This window comes from Petaurus breviceps, unplaced genomic scaffold (genome assembly GCF_028583685.1).
Source record: "Petaurus breviceps papuanus isolate PSGF00001 unplaced genomic scaffold, PetGlider_PUasm1.0 186, whole genome shotgun sequence".
In the NCBI taxonomy this organism is placed as follows: domain Eukaryota; kingdom Metazoa; phylum Chordata; class Mammalia; order Diprotodontia; family Petauridae; genus Petaurus; species Petaurus breviceps.
The window spans coordinates 45,409,212-45,422,182 of NW_027185798.1; the positions used below are offsets into that span (position 1 = coordinate 45,409,212).

At 43.8% G+C, this 12,971-nt stretch overlaps 1 protein-coding gene across 1 annotated transcript; it reads right to left on the bottom strand.

Moving 5' to 3' along the window:
- Positions 1-1,478: 1,478 nt before the first annotated feature.
- On the bottom strand, positions 1,479-10,066 carry LOC138162870 (acidic mammalian chitinase-like). The gene is made up of 7 exons (XM_069090382.1): positions 9,911-10,066; positions 8,065-8,189; positions 6,663-6,786; positions 5,214-5,399; positions 4,182-4,298; positions 2,641-2,782; positions 1,479-1,714 (listed from the first exon to the last, which is right to left on the bottom strand). Exons 1-7 carry the CDS (start codon positions 10,064-10,066, stop codon positions 1,479-1,481), a joined length of 1,086 nt encoding a protein of 361 aa, XP_068946483.1.
- Positions 10,067-12,971: the final 2,905 nt, after the last annotated feature.

Sequence of the window (12,971 nt, forward strand, 5' to 3'; positions counted from 1 at the left end):
CCATTGCAATTACTTTGGAAAGGGCTCAAATTATAGGCTCCAACCTACCCCCCTGTTGCCCAGAGCATTTTGTGGATAGCAAAGTATTATGAGGAGAAGCCCTAGGCTACCAGAAGAATCAAATTCTGTCCAAAGAGGCAGCGATGTGACTCAGTGAAAAGAGAGTTAGACCTGGAGTCAGGAAGACTTGAGTTCAAATCCAGTCTCAGACACTCACTTGTTGTGTAAATCTGGGCAAATAATTTAATCTCTATCTGCCTCAGTTTCTTCATCAGTAAAGTGAGGATAATGATAGCATCTACCTCCTAGAATTTCTGTGAGGATAAAATGAGATAATATTTATTAAGTTCTTTGAAAACCTTAAAGTGTTATATAAATGCTAGCTATTATTAAAGAGAGATTTCCTTCTCAGTATACTTATTGGAGGAAAGGAGGATTGTTCATAAGATTCCCATTGCTTAAGGATTAAAACTGTAATATGGGAGAAAGGGGCTACAGAAGATCATGACCATGCCAGCACCACTATTATTATAGTGACTTATTTGGACATTATAGTTTTGATGGGAAAGTAATCTCCTATCCAGTATCTTCCAATTATGCTTCTGTTCCGGGGAGATTTTAAACTATAGGTGACCCTACAAGTGTGGGAGATACTATATACAAGAGAATGTTGCCCCTAGGGAAAATCCAAGGTCAGTTCCTTCTGGGAGGAACCAATGTGGGTGCTTTATATGTTTTGCTGCTGCTGTTTATGATGATGATGGTGGTGATGATGATGGTGGTGGTGGTGATGGGCTCCCATAAATTTTTTGCACCTTCTATATTTTCTATAAGGTGAAATAAAGACTGCCTTCTACTAATATGCATTTCTTATCTTGGTTGTTTCTATAAGAACTAAGGACTTTTTAACCCAAGTCTGTGGAGATTTAGATATGAAATATGTTTACATATTTTCCCAGGGTAAATTCCAAGCTCCAAGATAATGAGCCAAAGGGAAAATGCCCCCTCTGGGTGAGTTACAGGATTAGAATGAATCCTGTGAATCCAGACTCTGGGGAAGGCCTTGAACCATGGGTTTATATGAAGGATGGGGCCACCAGGTGGTGGGGCAGCTACACAAAGAACTTTTCAAAAATGGCACTGGCATATTTGAGTTGAGGTAAAGGGAAATTAGACCCTCACCTCTGTAAGGGTTAGAAGGAAAGACATGGCAACCCAGAGAGAAAGACTGAAAGGTGAGGGGTGGGGATAATAATCCCATCCCTAGAAAGTCCATCCCTCTGCTCCCCCTTCTACATGTCAGTGTCTGAGGACATGGCTGTATTTGACCCATGCTAGTTACAGCTCTATGATCCACTCAGTGCCCACAACAATCTCCTGAACATTGCAAATCACTAATGCCCAGGTACCTAATTCAGAAAGACAAAGCAGGATTCAGTTGCAAAGAGTATCTTTAATGATCATTCCTTCATGAAAGTTCATGACCAGTTGCAACATGAGCAGCTGGTATCAAAGACTAGGCCAGTCTGGCAAGCCTCCTCGTAGGTCACCCCATTGACACAGTTGTAGAAGGCATTCTTGTTCTTGGGGTTTGCATAGAGGCCATTGGACTTGCCAGCACAGAACCCGCTGCCTCCTGAACTGCCACCACCAGGGGCCGCTGTGACGATGGGGGCAACACTAGTGCCCAAGGTAGACGTTGGCACTCGGCAACCTGAGGGAATAAGCATTAATCCAGGGTCTACTAAGAACCCAAGTGCTTAACAAACACGATCTCATCTAATTCTCATGACACCCCTGTCAGACAGGTGCTGTGATCATCCCCATTTTGCAGTCAAGGGTCACCCAGCTAGTACGTGTCTAAGACTGGGTTTGAACTCAGGTCTTCCTGACTCCAAAGCTGTGTGCATTGTGGTGACTCCTAGCTTCCTAAGGAGAGCAGGTGAAGTATCAATACACCTCAATTCACCTTTGGGTTCCTGACCAGGAATCAGCAAACCCTCCCAAAGGCTACCTTGTAGCTTAGCCTACACTCAGGGAGCTGGCCAATGGAATCAATGCCCTGCATTATAGACAATATCCTCCAAGACCCAGTTTTCTCCCATAGCTTTCTGGCAATTATCACTGTCATCTTACTTAGCTTGGATATGAATTCGAACCAGTTTAATTCTATTCTCTTTCTTCCTGAATATTCTGGAAACTGATCTAGAAGACCCATCCTCCCCCCATCCCAACTTCTCTTTGTTTTAGCCTTATCCATTCTCTGTGTGATTTTTCCTGTCTCTTCATCTATTCCAGTGGCCAGTGGCAGGCTTCAAAGGAATTAAAGTGTAAAGGGAATGAGTCTTCCCTTCCCTCAAATCCTATAGCTGGTTGGCCCATTTTATTGAAACCCATTTATACCCCTCTGCTAGAGGAGAACATTTTCACAAGGGACATTCACCCAACAAGTTATGATCTTATAAGACTTCCTTGGTCTCCCTTGCCAACTTAGACATGCTAGGGCAAGTAGAAAAATAGGTCTAAAAGTCTTTAAAATAGAATCCATGTGGGAAGAATTCCAGATTGATGCTCTTCCTCAGCAACCTTTCTTCTTTGGGACTCCCTGGATGGTGGAGATGGAGTGGGATCACTACTTACTGGGAGTGGAGACACCCAAGGCAGATTTGATGGCATTCATGAGTGGGTATTTGCCTTGTCCACAGAAAGTGCCAGTGAAATCATCCAAGTCAATGGCCCAGACCATGGCTCCTCCAAAATTGTTCTTCAGCAACCAGTCTGCCTATTGGGGGAATGGAGAAAGACATGTAGAGGTCATGGTCGCTGGGGCTTCCAGATAGCCAAAGCCCTGAGACTTCAGGGTTACTATCTTAAGAGGTGTGAACTGGGGGCTGAGAAAAGAAAGTGAAGCTGAAAGAGAAAGGTAGAGTCTAAGTCAGTGAGGTGCCATATTTGATAGAATATTGAATTTAGAGTCAGGAAGTCCTGAATTCAAATCCTGCCCCAAACACTTACTAGTTACGTGATCCTAGGAAAGTAACATAACTTCTCTCAGCTTCAGTTTCCTTGCTTGTAAAATGAAGGGTTTGACTCAGTGACCTTTACGGTACCATCTAGATCTAAACTTATGATCCTATGAAGTAGAGAATATACCTTCCTCCACTCCCATGCTCAATACAGGGAAGGAGATGGTGCTCAGACAAGTGAGGAAAATTCGTAAGGAGCTGTCCAACTTTAAATGAATTAATAGGGATTTTTAAATAACAAAGTCTTGCCAAGGAGGAAAAGGACCTGGATGCAAAGCAGTAATTTCTCTCTTAACTTGATCTGATGTCCCACCAGCTGAGAACACTTTCTGAATCCCCATGTAAACCCTGGGATTCCTGGTGACATTGTGCTATGAGAGAGATAGTGTGTCCACCGCTGGGTGAAAGTAGAGAGTGAGAGTGAGAAGGGTGCAAACCAAAGATTAGAAAATGGAGCTGAGTCCCTCCTTAGGGACCTTGGGAAATGTACAACAAGGTTACTGGGCAGTGCTGACATCCACTCAGAAGGAGGATAAAAACAATGGAGTTTGGTATTGGGACCCTATAGGGCTTTCTGTCTTTATTTTTATCTGGGGGCAGGCGGAAAGAATTTGACCCAGAGAAGGGATTCTTAATCTGGAATCCACAGACCTATAAGGCATCCGGGTATGGATTTCAGGAGGTCCACACATGAACTTAGATGAGAAAAATGACATCCTTACTTTAATAGAATTTATTTATTTTGTCATCCTATGTTTTTTTTTATTTTCTGCATTTAAAATGATTCTGCAAAGGGTTTCAGATTCTTCACCAAATTCCAATCAAAGGAGTCCATGACACAAAAATGTTAAGAACCCCTGAATTAGGACTACATGACAGAGAAGGCCTTTGGGACAACAGAAGATGCATGGAGATATCCAATCACTTTATGAATCATTGAACCACCCCCAGGCCACTCAGAACTCCATTCCTTTGGTCCTGAGGATGCCATCAAAGCTAGCCAATATTAGTGAATCACTAAGGAAAGAAGAGAGAGAGAAAAAAATGACTTGAAACACTTGAGAGAGGGATAGAAGAATGTAGCACAGACAGAGGGATGGTAGAAAGCCACTAATGATTACTGGAAACTATACAGGGGAAAGAAGCAGGACCCACCTTGATAGTGAAACTCTTGGGATTGTCATAACCAATCCATTGGTTTCCTTTGTAGGCATAGGGAACCTTTTGAGGGGCATTCCACACTTTGGTGGCACCTTTTAGGAAGCCACAGACCTAGAACAGGAAATAACAAAAGCCAGAAGTCAGGAGAACCAGGTGCTAGACACTGCTGCTTCGTAGCTGGGTAACCCTGAGCAAGTCATTTCTCTCTAGGCCTCAGTTTCCTTGTCTGTGAAATGCTAGGACTGGACGTGAAAACTTCTTAGTTCCCTTCCAGCTGTAGTTTCTTGGAACAACACATTCTATGTTCCACAATATTCTTCTGCTCTGGCCATTTCTTCCATCAAAGCTGGCTACCATTTTCCTCTCCTGAGAGAATATACTGCCCTCCAACTTCCCACAGTGGCAGTCAGAATGAAGGGTAGCTGAACTAAATTTAATCTCAACTAAATTCCCCTCCTTTGCTTTCAAACTGAATGACCTGTAGCTTCTAAAAAGCCCACTGAACTCAAGCCTGCAAATCTGGGGTCTAGTTCTGATTATGCCTTTAATGAATTGTGTGACCTTAGGCAAATCACTTAACCTCATTGAGCCTCAGTCCCTTTATGTAAATAATACAATTTGCCTTGTGCTCATGAAAGGATAAAAGGATCTAACATGGGAGCATAGTTATCACAGTGCTTGGGAGAGTGAAAATGGAAGGCACTGCTATCAATATAGGGATTGTTGTGTCCTCAGGAGTCTGTAAGCCCTTTGAGGGCAGGGATTCTTTCAGTCTTCTTGTCTTTGCATTCTTATCAGTGCCTTGTACACATGTCTTTGGTGGCTAACGAATTCGGTACTTACTAAAATTGTCTAATTGAATTGAGCAGTCCCATTCCCACCCCTCTCTGTGCCCATGTGCCCACATCCACCCAAAGCAGCATTTGGCACTCTAGGGGACAGAGTGGAGCTTCTCACACTGTTTTCCCAGCTAAGCAGATGTTGTAGAGATTCCTATGGGTCCACTGAGCCCCCTCTGGACCTTACCTCAAAGTAGGCAAGGGTTCCAGCCTCCTGGGTGTAGGGTCCGGCAGTACCAGGGCCAGAGGTGGGAGCATCGAGGCCGTGGTTGGAGGGGTTGGTGAGGGTGAAGGTGCGGGCATAGGCACCAAACCCAACCATCAGCTTCTCGGCAGGGGCCCCATTGTTCTTCCAATAGTTCATGGCATAGTCCTTAGGGACAAAAGAGGGGAAGCAGTTAGAAAGCCACTAAGCTGGGATAGCCATGTGCCCTGTAGCTTGTGGGGGTAATCTGTCCAGTCTGTATTTCTCCATACTAATACTGTTATTTCTGGGTGCAGGTCCTTGCCAGCCCACAGATACAAGATAGCCTGGCAGAAAAGGAAAGAGGGAATCAAGAAGCTTCTCTTGGGAACAGGGGCCAGGCTTCCTAAGTAAAGAGGACCACTGCACTGGCCATCCAATTTCATACTAGTCAGTCAAGAGGCACCTGTTAAGTGCCTACTATGTACCAGCGCTAGGGAGACAAAGAAAGGCAAAAGATAGCCCCTGCCCTTGAGAAGTTCACAGTCTAGTGGAGGATCTCATATTGTAGACTGGAAGCTTCCTGAGGGCAAGAGGCCTATCCTTCCTATCTCTAGCCTCTAGCACAGCCGACATACATATGAGGTACTTAACAGAGAGACTTATTAGGAGGATGACTCTGGAAAATAAATGTCCCCGATTCTTTGTTCTTCCTCTAATGTTGACAACTAAAATACAACAGAGACCCCAAATGAACCCATTTCTTTTCTCTTTTGGTGTCATATAGATTATATGAATGGATAACCTCCATTATCTGTATGGAGGTTATCCCTTTTCAGATTGTTATCAAATTTATAAATTCTAAACTGGCTTCCATGTCCAGTCAGCACATTTATGACTGATCTCAGACAGAAGTTTAAAACGTTTCCCTTCTTTGGGATAGTGGTGAGGGGGGCAGGAAGTCAGATCATGCAGTTCTGAAAGAAATAGAAGGAATTTTTGGATTATCTGTTATTATTATGATGATTTTATTATATATTATTTCATTATAGATATTCACTCCACTGTTCCCCCTTTTAAGCACAGAGTGGAGAGTTTAGTGCAGTTAATCTTGGATTTGAAGGCAGGGGCAAGAAAACAGGAAATGTGGGAGGAAAGGAGATGGTGTGGTTGAAGGACACTAGATTACAAGGAACTTTGCTACTTATTACACTTGAGATCTTGAGCAAATGATTTCAAGCCTCTGGACTGCAGTCTCCTCTTTAAAATGAAGGCTCTGTTTGCTCCCAGCTCTACATCTGTGAGATGAGACCTATGCCCTACAGCTTTCTTCAGCCTCCTGGAGAGCTGGGTCTCCTGGCTGTATTCTCTTCTCTTCTCTCCTCTGCTGTGCCTGTCTGAAGGCTCACAGAGGCTATCATGTCTGAGCCCTCATGACAGAGCTTTCCTTACCACATTAAAGTAGATGTAGTCACCATGGTCATTGGGTCCAGCAAACAGAGGGCTGTCCTCTCCAGTGAAGCCCTCCCAGGAGCCCCTCAGATCGTAAGTCATGACGTTGATAAGATCCATGTACCTTAGGGAGAGGAAGAAAGGAGAGAAGCAACGCAAAGAAAATCAGGCTCCCGTTCTGTGCACTGTACTTCCCTCCCCTTACGGTCTCTATTCCCTAGCCCTTGACCACCGTGAGGTCTTTCCCCCTCTATACCACTTGTCTGAGGTCCTCTCCACCATCCTTGATCCCTATTCTCTGGGTTGCTTTGTCATTTTCCTTAAGTTTATTCCTCGTATTTGTACGTTGGCTTCTAAAAAGGATATGTAATGACTACAACAAGGGAGATGGAAAGAACGACTATACAAAACCATCAAAAAATGAATGTTGCAAAATGAAGAGCTTTGGAGCTTAGCTCTAAGGAAGAGATGGGAAAAGATATCCCTACTCCACCTCTTTGCAAAGGGGATCCAAGGTACATTGCATGGATTTTCAATAGATTTTTCGATAGATGGATCAGTTTTGCTGATTTTTCCCTCTTGTTTTCCTTCCCCCTCTTTAAAAATACTATTTGTTTTATGAGATAGGGCAGCTAGGTGGTGCAGTGGATAGAGTGCCAGCCCTGGACTCCACAAGAGTCCAAATTCAACCACAGACACTTATTAGTTGTGTGACCCTGGACAAGTCACCTAACCTTGTTTGCCTCAGTTTCCTCAAACTATGAGGGGCAAATGAGCTGTAGAAGGAAGTGGCAAACCACTCCAGTATCTTTGTCAAGAAAACCCCAAATAGGGTCACAAAAAGTGGCAACTGAAAACAATTGAACACATATGAGCTAGCTCCCTGGGAGTGGGGAGGAGGAAGCATAATATGGGGAATTTACTGATGTTAGGAAAAAATATATAAATAAAACTTTATTAAAATAAAGAAAAACTGTAAAGAACTTAAGGGTAGGAATTAGTCTTTTTTTTTTTTCATATGGAATCCACTTTCCACCAGAGAGTACCAGGTACTCAGAACTTGGTGTCTCCCATAATTCCATATAGGGATTAAAGTTTTGCAGGTTGCTTACTTAAGCAGGAAAAGAAGTAAATAATTTCTATGCTCAGGACATGGGGAAAATTTAGCATAGTAGGTGACATGGGGCAGCCTATTTTGTTCCAGACAATCTTTCAAATATCTCTAGAGATAAGATCAAAGTCTTAACTCTCAAATTAGCTTCCCCAAAGGAAGCCTTTCCCAGATTGGCAGTCTCCCTCTGCCTTGCTTTCCCCTTGGTGGGCCTACAGGAGCAGCTCTAGTCCCTCTGGGACTCAGTTGAACCCTGCCATGAGGTCTCCCATGGGGTTGAGAGACACTTACTTGGACATCTCGGGGATCTGGTAGGCTGTCTCAATGGTGCTTTTGCCAGCAGACACAGCAGCAGAAATCAGGAGTCGTGGCTTGTTACTCTGAGTAGCCTCTTGTTCAAAAGCCTCATACATTTCCTGGAATACAGAGGACACAGGCCTTGTGTTGTAAAGTTGGTGTGTGTGTGTGTATGTGTGTGTGTGTGTGTGTGAGTGACAGAACTCAGAGTCATTCCATTTTCCCTATAATTATGTACACTCTTGTAATATTTGATTATTATCATGGTTCTGAAATTGGAGGAGGGGAAGAGGAATAGAGAACAGAAAGGAAGCCTGGAGTAGAACAAGGACCTCCAGACTTATAGTTAGAAGATCTGAGTTCAAGTTCTGGTAATGATATGACATTAGACAAGTCACAACTTTTTGAGGGCTTTTTTTCTCACTATACCCTAGATGATCTCTGAGATCCTTTGAAGCTTTAATATTCTTCCTCTGCGTGATTTTAAGCTCCACAAAGACAAGAACTGGGTATCCAAAGTCCCTCTGATGTGGTAGGACCTGTAAGAATTTGTTCTTCACTGGCATAGCCTTTGAAAACTTGACTCAGTTAAAACTTGATTGCATGCTATTAGATCAATCAAGAATGGCCTCAGAGTACATGTAGATTAATGTTTGGGAGAGCATGAAAGTAGATGTGGAAAGTTCCTGGGAGACATAAATAGCTAATGGAAAGGAGAATTATGACTGGGGAGCTCAACCCATGGGGACATTCCATAAAGGCCATACACATCTAGGCTTTTGGATACTGGGCAAATAGGTCAAGGAGTGATGGCTGGCCAGGGTGGAAAAGCCTCTGAGGGATAAAGGCCCCAATACAAAGCAAAGGAGACCACTTAGCTGATAAGAGAACACCCTTTCACAACCCGAAAAGAGCTTTTGTTCATGAAGACTTTGTGAAGACCCCGTTTGGATATTATATAGAATAACTAACTTGGGTGCAGGGATGAGTCTGTTATTGAGATGACATCTAAAACTGTTGTTCAATATCCTTTTTTTTTAAGCAATCGGGTTTAAGTAACTTGCTCAAGGTTACATGGCCAGTTATTTCTGGGTGTGGTGCTGAGTATCTGAGCCTGGATTTGATCCCCAGGTCATCCAGACACTGGAGCCGGTGCTCTTACTCGCTGAGCCACCTGGCCGCCCCCTCTATATCCTTTTAATGGCCCCAAGGTGAGGGCCTGAAATGTTCTCACTAACTCCTAGTAGCAAGGAGCTAAGAACAATAAGTGTATGGGTAATCAAATATATGTATGTGGTTGTGTGGGAAAGTGTCCATGGACCTTTGTGATAGATAAGGCTTTGGAATATCAGGATTGGTTTCTGTTGGTGTAGGATAGTGGGAAGACCCTTAGTCCTGGTGTTGGGAGACCTGCATTTGCACCCCAGTTGTGCTGTTTACTAACTGAGAGATCCTGGGAAAATCACATAACCTCTGTAGACATGAGTTACTTCATCTGTAAAATGAGTAGAGTAGACCTGGATGATTTCTACATTTCCTAAGTCTAAGTCTTGTGATCCTATGTGACCCATCTTTCGTTCTCCTCCTTTCATTCATCCCTTTCCTTCTCCCATTTGGTTACCACCACCAACATCACTACTTCATACAGTTGCTTCTTCTCCGTGCTAATATCTCCCCTAAGAATTATTCCCTCATATATCAATCCCTGCCCACCCTCCCCCTTGGGTTCCTCTGGGCTCTCTCCCTCAGAATTCTATGCTAGATCAGAAAAAGCATCAATTCCCACCCACTTCCAGGAGAGCTGGGGTCCTCCTATTCCCTTGGACACTAGGGAGTTTACCTTCAATAGGACAGTAAAGAGTTGCTGTGTGTCCGCTGGACTGCCCCGATTACCAGGGTACTCCCAGTCAATGTCCAGCCCATCGAAGTTGTACTTCCTCAGAAATTGGATGGCTGACTGGATGAAGGTCTGGCGGTTTGCAGCAGTAGCAACCATATCAGAGAATCTAGAACCAGCAAAAAACAAACCAAACCAAAACTAACATCAGGCTTAAGCACTTCTGGAAGCTGAAAGGGAACCCATTTCCTTGTGAACTGATATCCATTTACTTTCAAAGGGTCAAAGCCTCTAGAGTTGAGACCTAGTGGTCAAGTATCCTGGAGACTTGTCCAGTATGTTCTAAGGATATTGTCTAACCTTACCCCAGATCCCTGACAAGGTGCTGATAAGAAATATCTAACAGCTTGACCAATAACAGCTCAGGCAGCAGTACCATGAAGGCACTTGGTCTGGAAAGACTCAGATATTTTCTCTGAATTTGGGTTGGAAAGGGTGGGGGAGGGGAGGTAGTTCTGATTTAGCTACTGATACCAGAATTATTAATGCTTTACCCCTGAGTTCCAAAATTCCAACCTCCGACAGACAGCAGGGTTTTCAGCTCAGTGTTGCTGTTGATAAAAAGTTACCTGGTTAATAGATACACCACAGACAAAGAAAACCAACCATTCCATAGGTAAAACAGTAATCCCTCCATATGTTTGGGCAAACAACTTCATGGTACATCCTAGAGTTCCACCCCTTCCCCTCATCCATTGGAAGTCACCAACCCTTCTTCTGTCTAGGAGCTTGGTGGAGTAGAATGAATACTGGTCCAGAGCTGAGTTTGTATCCAGCCTCAGATATTTCTTAGCTGAATGGCCTTGAGAAAGCTGCCCAGTATTTCTGAGACTGTTTCATTATCTTCCTCTCAAGGCTATTCAGTCAACCAATCAATGAGCATTAAGTTACTTGCCAGGCGCTGTGCTAGGTGCTGGGGATACCAATATGAAAAAGAAAGCAATCCCTGCCTGCAGGAGTTCCTATTCTGACAAGGAAGACAAGAAGTACATATAGAATTATATGGAGAACAAATATGGGGAATAAATACAGAGTAGCCTGTTATAAGATCTTGTTTCACTTGTGTCAGACTCTTCATGACCCAATTTGGGGTTTTCTTGGCAAAAGTACTGGAGTGGTTTGCCATGTCATTCTCCAGATTTTTACAAATGAGGAAACTGAGTCAGACAGAAAGGTTAAGTGATTTGCTTTGGTTCCCATAGCTAGAATTCAGATTTTCTTGACTCCATGCCTAGCACTCTACTTACTGTGCCATTTAGAAGCCTCTGTGAGACAGAATCCTGGTGTGGTTGTAGATAGAACCTAGCATCTAGCTCTCTTTGGGAACCTTCTATTTCCTTAGTCAGGACTTCCTGCCTAGGACTTACTAGGTCTTGAGATCGTTGATGCCAGCATAAAGGGCCTCATCATTCCACTCAATGGTCTTGATCTGGTTGTTGGCCATGCCGGCAAAGGCATAGATGATGTGGGTGCAAAGGCAGGGGTCCACATTCTCAGGCATGTAACGGGCAATCCCGGGACGGTACTGGCTCCAGTTGGTGAAGTAGCAGACAATGTTGACAGCTGAGCCTGGAGTTTCAGAAGAGGAATAATGGGAATAACATGAGTTGATTATCTCCCTTCCCAGTTTCACCCACCTTCCCAGCCTGGGAGCAAACACACTTACCCAGCTGCAGCTGCAGCAGGAGGGCCAGACCTGAAGAAGGAAAGAGAATCTCTTCAGAGGATGCTGGGTATGCCCTTTTCCTGGCTTTTTAGACAGTAGCCCTAATATCCAAATGGGCAATAAAAAGAAGAGGGCAAAGAGAAGCAGGGACCTCACTACCTGCTCTACTGGTCACCACTGCCCCTGGATGTCTGCCCTAATCTCATTGGAGAAGAGAGATGCAATGGGAGTAGGAAGGAAGCCCGGTGATCAAATTTACAATTCTCTGAAACAGTTAGGAATCTTTCCCCCTGAAGGCAGAGGAACAGGCCAGGCATAAGAAGGCTTAAATGCAGTCAGTTAGCCCTAACATCCAATGGCACAGGGGAACCCTTCTCACAGGCTCACAGAAGAGACCTTGAAGACCCTCTAGTCCTGCCTCAACCTGAACAAGCATTCCATGATTTTACAACATTCCTGATGGGTGGTCATGTTTTTTCCTTTCTTTGTATCTCCAGGACTTGGCTCAGTGCCTTGATCATAGCAAGAACTTCCAAAGACAGGAACCCACTATCTCCTGAGGTAGCCTGTATTCCATTTTGTGATATTTCTAATTGTTTAAAAAAATTCTTTGCTTAAAACCCAAATCTACCATTATTCTTAGCTCTGCCTTCTGGCACCAAAGAACACAAGTCTAATCCCTCTCCTGGGGGGGCGGGGGCGGGGTAACCCATCAGAAAGTTAACAGCTGTGATCATATCCTCTCATTAAATCTTCTCTTCTCCAGTCTTCTCTGCTAGCTCCATTCCTGTCTTTCTGAGATCACCTTGCCTTTCTCAGCAATAAACAATCTCTACTCCTTGACTTACAAAGGTTTTCCCCTTTCCCCCTTCCCTTTTACTCTCTACCCCTTTTCCCAAACCTAATCCACTCAATCAACTCCGTTCCTTTGGGCTCAACAACTGAATCTCAGTGAGTTCCCTTCTTCTAAAGGCCCAAGGTCTCCTCCAAGTACCAAATTAAGTCTTCAGAATGCTTCCCTTTTTAGCTCTGCTTAGTTCTCTTTACCTCATATAGGGAGAACTTTACAGATGAAAATATACGTCCATTTTTCTCTGCTATTTGTTCCACTTGGTGGACTAGTTTAGTTTCATCAGCCAGTGGGACTAGATTGGTCCTATCAATCATTAATTGGCTCAGTCAATCAATGATCCATCAATGAGTATTTTTAAGTGCCTAGCAGGGAATCCAGAGTGAAAACAACCCTGCCCTCAGGATGGTGCCACTCTCTAGTATATTACCATCTCAAAGATTTTCTTTCCCCAAGGAGTCAAAATACATGAGCCATAGACAAGAAAG

What these genes read in the sequence shown, in the direction of transcription:
- LOC138162870 (XM_069090382.1), bottom strand. Translation starts at nt 10,066, where the DNA reads ATGGTTGCTACTGCTGCAAACCGCCAGACCTTCATCCAGTCAGCCATC. An exon ending in TCTTTACTGTCCTATTGAAG is followed by an intron (nt 8,190 to 9,910) that starts GTAAACTCCCTA and finishes TCTGTATTCCAG; the next exon opens with GAAATGTATGAGGCTTTTGA. An exon ending in CCAAGAGTTTCACTATCAAG is followed by an intron (nt 2,783 to 4,181) that starts GTGGGTCCTGCT and finishes TTCCCCCAATAG; the next exon opens with GCAGACTGGTTGCTGAAGAA.